The sequence below is a fragment of the Triticum aestivum genome, chromosome 7B (genome assembly GCF_018294505.1).
Source record: "Triticum aestivum cultivar Chinese Spring chromosome 7B, IWGSC CS RefSeq v2.1, whole genome shotgun sequence".
NCBI lineage: Eukaryota > Viridiplantae > Streptophyta > Magnoliopsida > Poales > Poaceae > Triticum > Triticum aestivum.
In genome coordinates, this window is record NC_057813.1 from 524,484,047 (window position 1) to 524,496,569 (window position 12,523).

Sequence of the window (12,523 nt, forward strand, 5' to 3'; positions counted from 1 at the left end):
ACGTACGCATATGCATGTCCTTTCTTTTTCTTTTTCTTTTTTGCGAAAACGCATATGCATCAGTGCATGTCCCTGACATGATCGATGCATGCGCAGGCCGGCAGGCGCAGCCGACGTGCGTGCTTGCTCGAGACGAGATGCCTTGTCTGCGCGCGCACGCCAACGCCGGCGCGACGTCGAGTCGGCAATAATTGGCAAGAGAATTTGCAACGTGCGTGCGTAAATAATAACGCTCACTATTTCGCTGAAACCACGGGCGGGCCGGATTGTGCGTCGCGCGCGCGTACCGGGGCTCGCGGCCCATGCATGCGGACTTGGGCGACGGCTCTACTACCACGAGTAGTTTCGAACTGTCCCGCGTCGCCGGTACAGTGCACCTGTGTCCGTCACGGCGGTCGACGGCGTAGGTTGTCGGTCCCACAGCGCCGGCCGGCAACGTGAAGGCACCTCGGCCCGGCCCTGTCCAAACACGGTCGATGGACGGACGTATCGAGAGAACGCGCCGTACGTCCATCGGCTGCTACTTTGCTCTGCAGGTGCATGCATGCATGCGAGGAGCTACGCGATAGAAGAATAGCGTAGTCAGTCATTCGTGGGAAAGGCGGAAGGGCTGGGCTGCTGTGCCGCACGGACGACGTGAGTGTCTGATCAGGACAAAAGAAAACGGTTTTGTCTGTAAATCATTCACTCACTCATGACTCATGAGCAGCATCTGCTTCGAGCGCTAGCGACGGAGCGATCACGCAGAAACGACGAGGGAGGCCAACGACCTTTGTAGCATGTTCTCACATGACATGTCGCGACAGCCGGCCGGAGACGCATCCTGTCCGCTCGTACCGTTTACAGGGAAGCCGTGACATTGCAGTGCGTAGTGTCCGTCAGCGTGAACGAGACGAGCGCGCCTGCCTGCGCAACCAGGCGGTACCTCCTCCCTCCCGGCCCAGATGCACAGAGCCCCGGCGGACACAAGCAGCATCTCGGCGTGCCGTCTTTCCCCTGCCTTGGCTGGCACCGGCAGGGCATGCCGGCGAGGCGTCTGGCCTGGCTGCTCACCTCCGGCTGTCGACGTCCACGACAGACACGATTTCGTCCAGGTCGGGAACTGCCTCCGGCGTCAGCATGTTGCGCGAGCTGCCGAAGCGCTCGTTGGGCGCCCGTGCCACGGTGATCTCGTTGCTGCCGGTGACGGGATTGGTGGCGCCAGTATTCTTCAAGGTGAGCGAGTTCCGGAGGCTCGTCTCCGAGCTGCCCTTCTTCCGGCTTCGGGCACCCGTGGCCCACTTCGCGACGGACTCATGGAGGCCCGACCCTAGCGCTTGCAGCTTGATGTCTCCGCCCATCTGGCCCAACAGAATCAGTGTGTCATATATCTGATATTTTAAAGTTACTCAAAAAAATCTGATTTTTTAAACTGTGGAAGCAGGGGGGCCGGATATTTCAGGGAGTTTACGTGGGTGACGATGGCGTATAATGGCAGGGTGATGTAGCTGCACACCACCTGGATGATCAGACTGCAAAAAGGAGCACAGAAATCATTCTTAAAACGCAAAAAGTAATTATAACTCATGTATGAGAGGACCCCGAGATATCCATGAGAACAAATGGTAACCCTGAATTTTACTGACCCAATAACAAGCCTGGAAATGGCGTAAGCCTTCTTCTCCATGATGCAGGAATCGAACCCATATGTTACCTGTGGAGGTGATGACTTTGTTAGTTAGCTCCAGCAGGACCTAATGATACAAACATTTGAAATGCCTAGGTGAAAGCGTGAGACGGATTATACCAAGACCCAGAAGAAAAAACCAATCTCGAAGGCGTTCTGGAATAGGATGAAATGGATCAAATGAAGGACAATTGAAGGTTTCCCAAACCAGAAATGCTCCTTGGATGGTTTTATATTCGGGACTTGGTTTGTTTCATCTGCTAATGATGCTGCTGCATCTTGAGCTAATCGAGTAATAATGTGCTGTAGCTTTGCACCAACAACAAGCAGGAGCTGCAATTTACCCCATTGTTAAGAATTGTCCTCAATCAGATAGAGTACTAAATAAGCATAACAACTAACATAGGCGTGATCAGAATTGAGAAGTACAGTACAGAATAGGATATTTGGATGAACAGAGGCAGTGTAGCAGAGGAATACTTACAAATAGAGGCAAGAAAGCTAACCAGAAGTATGTGTGCCATCCTGCATTTGGTGGCAAATAAAATTATAAAGAACATGCAGAACAGAAACCTATCAAATGCATATCCTGATCAACAAATGGACTGATGCCGATATATGAAACCTTAAGATAACTGATATGAAGCATGCTTAAAATTTAATCAACAGTCAAGTGCTTGGTAAAGGGTATTCGTCAGATTCGACTGGTTAAGAGTTTAAATGACAACATGTAGTGGAAAAATAAGTACAGTTACCGGGGATTATAGCTGCACTGCATATCTAACAAACTATAGGGACATGTGTTCAGTGGTTCAGTCAGACTTACCATTTATATTCAGCAAAAGGAAAAGGATAACAAAAAGCCACAGGTACCAGCTGCATCAAAGTTACTAATATTAAAGGCACGTATATATTCAAGTCAAAGTTAGAACTTCTCTACAAAAATACCAACCTGATACCAACAACCCTCTTAAAGTCATGCTCAAGGGCACGGGTCATGTACTTGTGGAAATCAAAGTTTGGGTGCCTTGGGTAGTGTATCTGAATTAAATGGAAGAAAGGGAGAAAATACCCTATTAGCTTCAAGCCTTCAATAGCAGTACGGAGAAATGCATGAGAAAAATATGCAAGAGTTAAAGTAAGTAATATATCTTACTAAGACGAACGCTGATCTAAGCGCTTCATAATCTGATTTACCCACAGAATCATGAAATTGCTTCGAGAACGCAATCTGCATTGAGTGAATCAAACCTTTATGGTCAAGTCGAAGATAGACTAACAGACATAGTGACACATGAAACGAACACGGTTCAAATAAATATTACCGCAATAACTGTATACATACTGTGCGACTGGGAGCAATTCATTATGGTAAATGACAAATGGATGTTTTCTGGAAATTGATTGATCAACTGAAAAAATCATACAGCAGGAGCACCTTGAATCAATGAATGATCATGTCGTACTGCAGTCTTGTGCGCATGCTTGCCATATTTTGAGGACAGTGTGTGTTCAGGACCTAAACCCAGCTGCTGATTCATTTTCCCCAGACTAATAAATGATAGAGCATTCATTGGTAGACAACTACGATAATCTACCTAAGCAGCATGAAAAGTAAATATGACAATGTGATTTCCTATAATTTTCATCCAGTGTCAGTTAATAAAATTTGACAGTTCTGTCTAATTCCACGTTTTTAAGGCATCCATAAGCAACGCCTAAGGCGTCGCTTAGGCAGTAAGGCGCCCTGGCAGTTCCCTAGCATTTTGTCGGTCTTAGGCACTTATGTGTCGCTTAGGCGGTAAGGTGGGGGTACATCGCCTTATGAAGCCTTACCACCTTAAAAACCTTGGTCAAATTTACTTTTGCATGTTATGCTAATGAGAAGCAGTGAAGCATGCAATTTCGTCGAGGCTACTGCATGCAATGTGATAAACATGTTTACCATAGTGAATCCTTATGTTACATATAGATAATAATTTGGATAAATGCATGCACGCAATCAAGATGCAGATAGACCATTCTAGATAACTGAATTGAGCAATATAACAGGATTGGCAGACGACTTACTATCCAGCTCACAACAGCCAACTGCTTCCAAAATCCCCCGGTTCGCTCACTGACCAATTCACCCTGGTGATTATGGCGTAGCACAACATGCAATGGTGTAACGTTTCCTACAATATCTGTTTGTAGTTCTGCATCTGTTTCTCCAGAAAGAAAACAAAACATTGAGCCAGAAATCTTTAACGCCTATTAAGTAAAAACACAAACGGACCCTTTACAGCATAAATGATGGGGGAAAGGGCCAATGGAACAGGCAGAATTATAATGCATTGACGCCATTAGGAGCCAGTGCAAATTAGGAGACTCGGTTTCCATCCAACTGCGAAGTATTCACTTATTCTGCCATGTCAGTTGTTGCTCATGTTGTGGTGCGAAACCAACAGAACAGACAACAAATCGCATAACTGTTGCAGAATTTGACCGATCGTCAAAATGTGGACACATGGGGCATATCTAGTAGAGCCATAGGGATGCGCAGAACGCCTGGGCAACCCCAATATGTGAGATTTTTTTCAGGGATAAATTATGTGTAGGTATATGGGCATATGGCCCCAATATGTTATGAATGTTTAAGGATCTAAATAATTTTGATGGGCTTCCTATTCAACATTATAAGTTATGGAATTTACCTGTAAATTTGGTATTGCTCTGACCGGCAGAGAGGGCAAGTGTTTACATATATTTTCTGCATTTTTTATTTAACCTTGTGAAAACAAAGATTTAAAATAAGTATCGACATTCGACAATCAACTCTTGCATGAGCAAGGGGTTTTCTTGAAGTGTTTACGAGGAATACAAACGCATCGTGTGTAATTTGTGAGTGATATAGTAGCTATTGTGTACTCTTTTATCCATGCAAGTCCTTATTTGTATTGTTAAAAAAAGTGAAACTCATTTGTGTCGGACTGTGAAATTATGTATCTGGAGACTCTGGACAGGACAACTTCTGACTGTAACTGCACACACCCATTCAAAAATTTCTAGTACAAAGACAACAGAATCTGCAGAACAATAATTCAAGAAAACTTGAAAAGGTGTTTGATCGGATGCAAATAATGCACTCCCTCCGTAAAGAAATATAAGAGTGTTTAGATCACTAGAGTAGTGATCTAAACGCTCTTATATTTCTTTATAGAGGGGGTAGCAAATACCAGCCTTCCAATGCTTATTTAATTTTAACATTTCTTGAAGCTCAGAAAGATCACAGGCAAGAACCAGTACAAACAACTTGAAGAACTGCGTAGAAGCATGAGAACGCTAGGGGTGGGGTTGGTGATGAAGCAACATGTGTATAAAGAATATAATTGCATTTTTAAATTAACAGTGAGTATGGATAACAATCACGAATCATGACCGACTCTCTCTTTAGTATGTCATATTTCTTCATATTTGATTATATGTCCCAATATATAACTACATTATATAATGTCACCTAGGAAGCCCACATCAAGTACTTACAAAAATCAATCCAGTAAACAAAAAAGATAGGGCAATAACGCACATTTCTGTTGTATATCTCGGTGAATTCCATTCTCCCAATGCTTCCATCTTCTTATCTGGAAAAATTTAGCGGGAGTAAGTTTGTCGTGCACAAACATGGTCATACCTAACTTTTTATTTGAAGACGTACCTTCGCTCCACCAAGCAATATTGTTGTAGCACAGAAAACCACATGGACCAAGCCAAGTACAAATATGAATATGTGCAGCTGATGCAATGCCTCCAGTGATAGAAAGGGGACATCACCCTGAAACAGAGCAAGCCTATCTTTATAATGATCGTTCTAGAATACATTTCTGCATAATACACTTCAACTGCTTCCCTTTTAAGGAACGCCACTTTACATTGCTTCCTGTGACACAGTGACAGACAAATAACACGAGGCGTTTCTACCCAATATAGAAGGATCTGTATCTCATAAAATAGGTGCCCAACAATAAGACATCCAGTTCGAAGATACAATCAGGTTTCAGTTCCAGGACAATGATGGCTCAACATTTTTGCGAATATGGTATTTCCTAACCTTTTTCTTGCAAACTATGCCACCTTCTTCTATAACTTTGTGATTCTCTCTCTTGCATGGAAGCATGAAACGTGTAGCGGTTTCCGGAATGCAAATGTGAACAATAAAACTCTGTGAGAGACTCAGGATGAAGGAAATGAATCCAAGAAGCATTAGCTCTGCATATGTAGTCATTGAACCAGATAAGACACAGAGGAACAAGAAGAAGAAGAAATCAATATCATATAGTAAGTGAGCAAAATATTTGCCAACCCTTTGTCGTGTTTCCTATGTACCATTTTCTGAAGTCAAAGCTCTTCAACCATGTACATATTTGCCGAAAAAACATATTACAATAAACTATTTAAGTTTTATAATAGATATAGCATGTATTTAGCATACAGTTACTAATAACAAATGAATCTGAATGGTCCGATTAATAAGGCATGCTGAGATGCCAATTGATAAGTTCACACAACAATATTCCTGAATGTTACCTTCTTTTAGTCTCTGTAGGGCCGAATACAATGTTTTCTGCTGCTTATGCTTTAATGCCTGCACGGTTGTAGAAGAAAGCATAAGTAGGATGGGGTAATCATTGGCATCTCTTCTTAGCATTGTTGACTACTGACTTCAAAAGCAAGTTAAAGGAAAAAAAATGTTGTTGAGTATTAAATCCTGTGTCAAGACCTTAACATGGATTGCCTGCTTTTTGGAATGTGCAAGATGAAAGTTTATCATTATTATGGTTTCAATAAAATAATACGAGATGGTAGCACCCTTAGAAGTCCTAAATGCAAAGAAGACTGAGCAATCAAGTAACAGAAAAGAGCAATAACATGATTTCAGCACTATCCCAGATGATATAACCGACAGGAAGACAACCAGGAAGAAAGTTGGTGAAGCTAATTTGAGCCAGTCAACACTCAGGGATAGCTGACAATGAAACTGTTCTGCAAAAAGAGAAATGTCACGGACCATGGAAAGTATTACACCAGCAAACTACCTAGCGGGGAACTGCACTTGTTTGATGATGCTAGCGAAGGAGTGTTTCTCGTAGAATTGTGGAACATGAATATGTGAAGCTAATAACGGAGTACATTTTGCTCATAGACATGTAACTGGTCATTCTAAGTACAGTGCCAAAAGTTGCAGCATAGAGAGGATTAGGGGAGAGTAAATTGCGCCAAAAAATTCACCCGAGCTCGCAAATCGAATGCCAGAAAGGAATAGGGGCCCTAACCCCAGCAATTTCGTTTTGCCACGGAGACCAAAACTTCTTCACCCAAACCCCCCACAGTTCAGAGTTCACCCGGAATTGCCAGGTATGGTACTGTACTACATTTTCCCTGATTCCACGGTCGAATCAAGCAACCAACGAGCGCAAGAGCATATAGTACTGACTTGTCCGCGGAATGTAAAAAAAATATTAAGTGTCGGAGGGGGAAGCGTGCCTTGCCGAGGTAGTGGAGGAAGCGCTCGGCGGCGAGGGAGACGGAGACGATGACGAAGCAGACGGCGGCCACGACCCAGGTGGGCGTGTGCTCGAGGGACGCGTCGTCCATGCCTCCGCCTCGATCTTCTTCTTCTGCTGCTGCTGCTGCGGAGGCGGCTTGGCAACCATGGCTGGGTTCGGGTAAGGTGGCGTGCGGTTAAAGGGGGGTGGGGGCAAGGCGAGCGGCGGCGGGAGCGGCAAGGAAGGAATCGGCCTGTCGCTGCGCTGCCTTGCCGACCGCGGCCACCGGCTGGATTCCATCCCCGCGCTCGTGCGCTCTAGCTAGTGGCTAGTGCCGTGCTTGCTCCTGGCTAGCACGCTGTGCGCGCGTGGGGAAGGGGACGGACGGGGGATGCTTTGCTTCGGCCGCCGGTCTTCTCGTGCCCCGAGGCGCCAAGCTGCCGGCTGACGGACGGTCCATTCCTTCCGGTGGCAGAACGAACCACGCCTGCGCGTATCCGCTGGGTCATGAGGCATACCATGGGCCGGCATGGCCCGGCCCACCATAAACGAGCCGCCGCACAGAGCACGGCCCGCGGAGGGGAGCGGCGAAATTAAGGGATACGGGAGTTTCTCTGTGGTCAGAAGAGAGAATTGGTTGGAAGGTGCACCAGGTCCTTCAGATCATACTGTAGAGGAGAAGTCATGGAGTTCTTTGTAGAAAGTTGACCTTCCAAGAAAGGTTCGCAATTTTCTGTGGAGGCTAGCGCATCACTCAATACCCTTTGAAGATGTCCGCCACAAGAGAAAGATGTCTGATTTCGATCGCTGTCAGTTGTGTGGTGTGAAGGACTCGTGGAGACACTATTTACTCCAATGTTCCATGTCGAGGTGTGTCTGGGCATTAGCTGATGAAGAACTCGTTGAGCACATGTATGCAACAACCGAACCGAGTGCAAAACAATGGATCTTCTCCATGATTGAAGTTTTACCACATGCGAGTTTGGTTAATGGAGAGGCCTAGGAAGGGGACGACACGGAGCCGGGGAAGACGCGGCAGTGGATGCCCACGCGGAGAGGAGTACGAGGGTTCACTGGTTCGGCTGCGCTGCCATCGCCGCAGAATAACAGGGGGTGTGGGTGAGTGGAGTGGAGGGATGGCCTAGCCAGCGGTGGGAGTAGTATGGGGGCGGTGAGGCCTCCGCGGTAGCACAGCCGGCCACGGGAGGGAGGAGCAGGCGGCACGACCGGCGGCTGGAGCAAGAAGACCAGAGGTTGAAGAAGCACTACGGCCGTTGGATGGACATCGTGCGGTCACTCGAGCTAGAATCGTGCATATTGACTAAGTTGACAAAGCCTTCCGTCCCCGTCAAATTAGTAGGCCCACTATACTGGGTCCCAGCTAGTAGGGGTAGTATTCATTTTTTTGTGCGCAATAAGGAGGCACTTCCTTGCGTGGGAAGATATAGCTGGTGGGTCCGAGCTGTTAGCGGCGGTAACATTTTTTTCGCGAAATACAGAGGCCCTTTCGGTGGGTCCCAGATGTCAGGTGGAGGAATCATGATTTTGCGCGTAATAAGGAGGCATTTCCTTGCGTGCGGCCGTGGACCCAGCTGTCAGCCTCTCCACGTGTAGTCCACTTTAGATGCGTCGGTCATTGACCATGTGGACCATGCCACGCCGAGAGCACCAGGGCGGTGGACGACGGCGAGGCCTAGGAAGGGAATGACACGGAGCCAGGGAAGACTCGACAGTTGTTTCCCACGCGGAGGGGAGTACGACTGTACGAGGGTTTACTGGTTCGTCTACCGTTGCCGGAGAATAACAGCAGGTGTGAGTGAGTAAAGGGATGGCTAGGCCAGCGATGGGAGTATGATGGGGCGGTGAGGCCTGCGCGGCAGCACAGCCGACCGCAGGGAGGAGGGAGCAGGCAGTCCTGCCGGCGCTTGTTTGAGCGGCTAGAGCAGGAAGAGCAGAGATTGAAGAAGCACGACGGCCATTGGATGGACATCCAACAGTCACTGCTTGTGCGTCAACCTTTTTTTAGGAAAACCTTGAATCTGTGGAAAACAGCATACATGCCATCTACCATTATTTCTAATAATTTACAGCCCATTTGCTAATTCTTACGGGTTTTTTGGAGCCCATATTCTTTTTTTTAGCATTACAACCCATATTGTGGCCATGGTTAAAAAATTATACAAAATTTTGCATATGTCGGTGCGGTCTGAACTGTTTTTAATCCCGAAATTTCGAGTCACATTCAGACTGATTTTAAAAATAAATGTATATCAATATAAAATCCAATAAATTGTCCACGCATAAAAATCAATGCAATTTAAAATCTCGAAATGAAAAAAATATATTTGAAACTAATTACCGTTTTGATGTGTTTTAAAAATGTACAACCCATTTCTCATTACTGATAGGCCATTTCCTCGGCCAGCCGAATGAAGCTCTCCTCGTCTTGAAATATTTGCAGCCCAACAGGCCTGATAAAGAGACTTACTTGACAAATCACAAAAAACTGGACTAGCCATTTTCAGAAAGAAAAAAACTACTGGGCTGGTCTGTGGTAAACATAAAAGAAAATGTTGTCTAGACAGACCAGAGTGTCCCTCACAGCCCAGTTGACACCCTGCTTCCTTCTCAAAAACAAATTAGATAAATGCCACTCCAATTATGGAGATTCATAAAAATGCCATTGCAATTTCCAAACTTTGAAAAACGCCACTGCAGTTTGCAAACTTTGAAAAACGCCACTCCAGACTTCGAAAAACGCCACTGGAAATGGCATGAAATGGCATTTTTCAAAGTTTGGAAATTACAGTGGCATTTCTCGGAAACACCAAATTTGGAGTGGCATTTATCAAATTAACCCAAAACAAAAACAACTGGGCGAGCTGCTGGGTTCCTAGTGTTAGCCGCTCGTTGTGCAATTCTCTCGTTTATTGACTATGTTGACAATGGCATGGGACCCAGATGTCAGAAATCCACTAGGAGGAGCCATTTTTTTATTGGCTTGAAATAAGGAGGCACTTGCTTGCGTACTGCCATGACCTTGGCAGGTCCCTGCTGTCATCCTCTCCACGTACAATCATCTTCTGATTGTGTACGCATCAACTTGGTAGGCCCACAAGTCAGCCTCTAAACTCATGGAGGACAAATACAACCCATTTAAAAAAACAGCTCATTCCATATGTTCAAACAGAAAGTTCAACATTCAGAGCAAAGTAACATGTCTGATCCACATATAGAGTACTGAACTTCCACATTGACAACCATCATAGCCAAGTTAACTATCTACCCCACTAATACTCTAGTAGCATACAAGTACTAACTTACTCTTAGCTAACTAGACGATGCCGGCCGCCATCTGCGGTACACGCTAAACGCCGGCACCGGCGTCCTGCGCCTCGCCTCGGACTTGCCAGAGGTGCGATAGGACATGTTGCTCGCGCGCGTTGGCCCTTTCCATGCCGGCGTGGTCCACTGAAGCTTCGGCTTCCAAGTGGGAAACCCACTTGACGAGTTGGTAGTAAAAATCGGTGTCGCGAATGCATGCGTGCCCGATAGCCTCCAGGGCTATTTGCCGGGTGCCAGCCTCCACGTAGTCGGCCCAGTTGCGGGCACTCTACTCACGACTCAGAGCGTCGGTGCGCTGCTGCTCCATGCCCCGCTGGCGGCGCAAATCAGCGATACGCTGCTCCGTCGCCAGGCGGCCGCGCTCCAACAACTCCTACTCCTCCGCCAGGCGGTCGTGCTCCAACAAGTCCTCGATCTACGCATTGCCATCTAAAGACAGATAGAATGCCTCCTCCCTCCGTCTGCCTTCCGGTGAAAAACCGAACACTAGTTTCGGCGGTGACCGCCTCCAGCGTCGCCTACCGCGGATGGGCGGGGGCATGGCGGATGTGGCGAGCAACGTCGGGCCAGTGGGGGCTTATGAGGATATGGCGAGTTGGGTCACGGTGCCACAGGAGAAGGCCGGGAAACAGTACTTATAGGCGGAAGGTAGCGCGACGGTCATCGGAATTCAATGCATAAGCAGGCATGGCTTAGTGCGCCAGCTTGCCGTGGAAAACTAGAAAAACTGAAATTATGACTGTGTTATCCCGTCCCATCTGGGTCGCACGCCGGCATGGCGGTCAAACGAGTGCACTCGAATCATCTCCCTCCTTGTCAATAATGATTCCACGAATTTAAAAAGCCCGCAACAATTAAAGCGCATCTTTTTTCGCATCAGTTAGCTGCCTTAATTACGGCCGGCTGCATGCATGCACTCAGAATCACTCGCAGCCAGTACGCGGAGCAGCATGCAATGAGTCGCAGCCGAGGGCACGCATGCAGCCACTTAAATCGCTGGAATTAATTAGGCTTAAACTTTTGCATGCCGTTAATTATTGTCATGCCTTGGTCTTGCTTCTTTGCTCACGGGACTGATAAACTCGGACGGAGGGAGTACTTTGGTTGGTGAGAGGTTTGAATTAAGCCCTGCAAACCGGAAAGGAGGTACTAGTACGTGCGTGATCCGCTATTTATTCATGTAGGATCGAGTAGGTCGTTTCTTGAATTGAGCCCTGCAAACTGGAAAGGAGGTAGTACGTGCATGATCCGCTATTTGTCCGTGTAGGATCGAGTAGGTAGGATAGTGTAGCTTGTCAGTTTCTTCATAGGTAGGCATTTTTATTCAAAAAACTGCCACTTCGGATCTTGCGTCACAAATAAAACTGCCAGGAGCGCATTAGTAGGCTAGCTAGTGATCGATCAGTAACTTGTAAACACTGAGCGAACAGAAATAAGTAACTGCTAATGCATCTCAATGATTCACAAATCATATACAAATATGTAGCTCCAAAAGCAAAGATCAGCCACTTCGGATCTTGCGTCGCAACTAAAACTAACTAGTACGATTCCCATTCATAAGATCAACATGTTAATGCATCTCAATGATTCACAGATCATATACAAATATGTAGCTCCAAAAGCAAAGATCTAGAAAAACATCTGTTCTTCGTACTAACATTGATGCTTCTCTTGGCCAACATTCGGTACAGACTGAAAGACAAATTTGTTTGTGAAGTCTACAATTCCTCTTGCAAACGTAAGTGGTTTCACCAACAGCTGGAACCATGAGAATGAACCACACATGAAGGAGGAACATCCACTGCAATATAATTTGGTCTTCTCTCGATCACACCGCGAGACTATTTTCGGAATACAAACTTTAACTTAGGCAAAATGATGCCCATTGTATAATCAGACCAAAGCAATGAAGCTCCTAGTGTTGGCTAATAAATAGTACAGTACTACTTTTCTGCAGTCCATCAAGTGACTATCCAATCTTTCTGTG

At 46.2% G+C, this 12,523-nt stretch overlaps 1 protein-coding gene across 2 annotated transcripts; it reads right to left on the bottom strand.

Moving 5' to 3' along the window:
• Window positions 1–566: 566 nt before the first annotated feature.
• On the bottom strand, window positions 567–7,654 carry LOC123160599 (MLO-like protein 13). Of its 2 annotated transcripts, XM_044578408.1 has the most exons (15): window positions 7,190–7,654; window positions 6,233–6,290; window positions 5,757–5,914; window positions 5,364–5,480; window positions 5,235–5,289; window positions 3,737–3,870; window positions 2,992–3,078; window positions 2,823–2,897; window positions 2,619–2,707; window positions 2,493–2,542; window positions 2,151–2,191; window positions 1,787–1,999; window positions 1,626–1,693; window positions 1,451–1,511; window positions 567–1,340 (listed from the first exon to the last, which is right to left on the bottom strand). In XM_044578408.1, exons 1-15 carry the CDS (start codon window positions 7,298–7,300, stop codon window positions 1,050–1,052), a joined length of 1,608 nt encoding a protein of 535 aa, XP_044434343.1. In that variant the 5' UTR covers window positions 7,301–7,654; the 3' UTR covers window positions 567–1,049. The 2 variants fall into 2 exon arrangements, with proteins under 2 accessions (XP_044434343.1, XP_044434344.1); XM_044578409.1 differs by lacking the exon at window positions 2,992–3,078 and having other exon boundaries at window positions 634–1,340.
• Between the last annotated feature and the right edge of the window lie 4,869 nt (window positions 7,655–12,523).

Excerpts from the sequence above, each read along its gene's own strand:
- LOC123160599 (XM_044578408.1), bottom strand. The coding sequence starts at position 7,300 with ATGGACGACGCGTCCCTCGAGCACACGCCCACCTGGGTCGTGGCCGCC. Across the intron at positions 3,871-5,234 it reads CCGAGATATACAACAGAAAT|ATGCAGAACTACAAACAGAT; the intron begins GTGCGTTATTGC and ends CTGGAGAAACAG. Across the intron at positions 2,192-2,492 it reads CCTTTTGCTGAATATAAATG|GATGGCACACATACTTCTGG; the intron begins GTAAGTCTGACT and ends CACCAAATGCAG.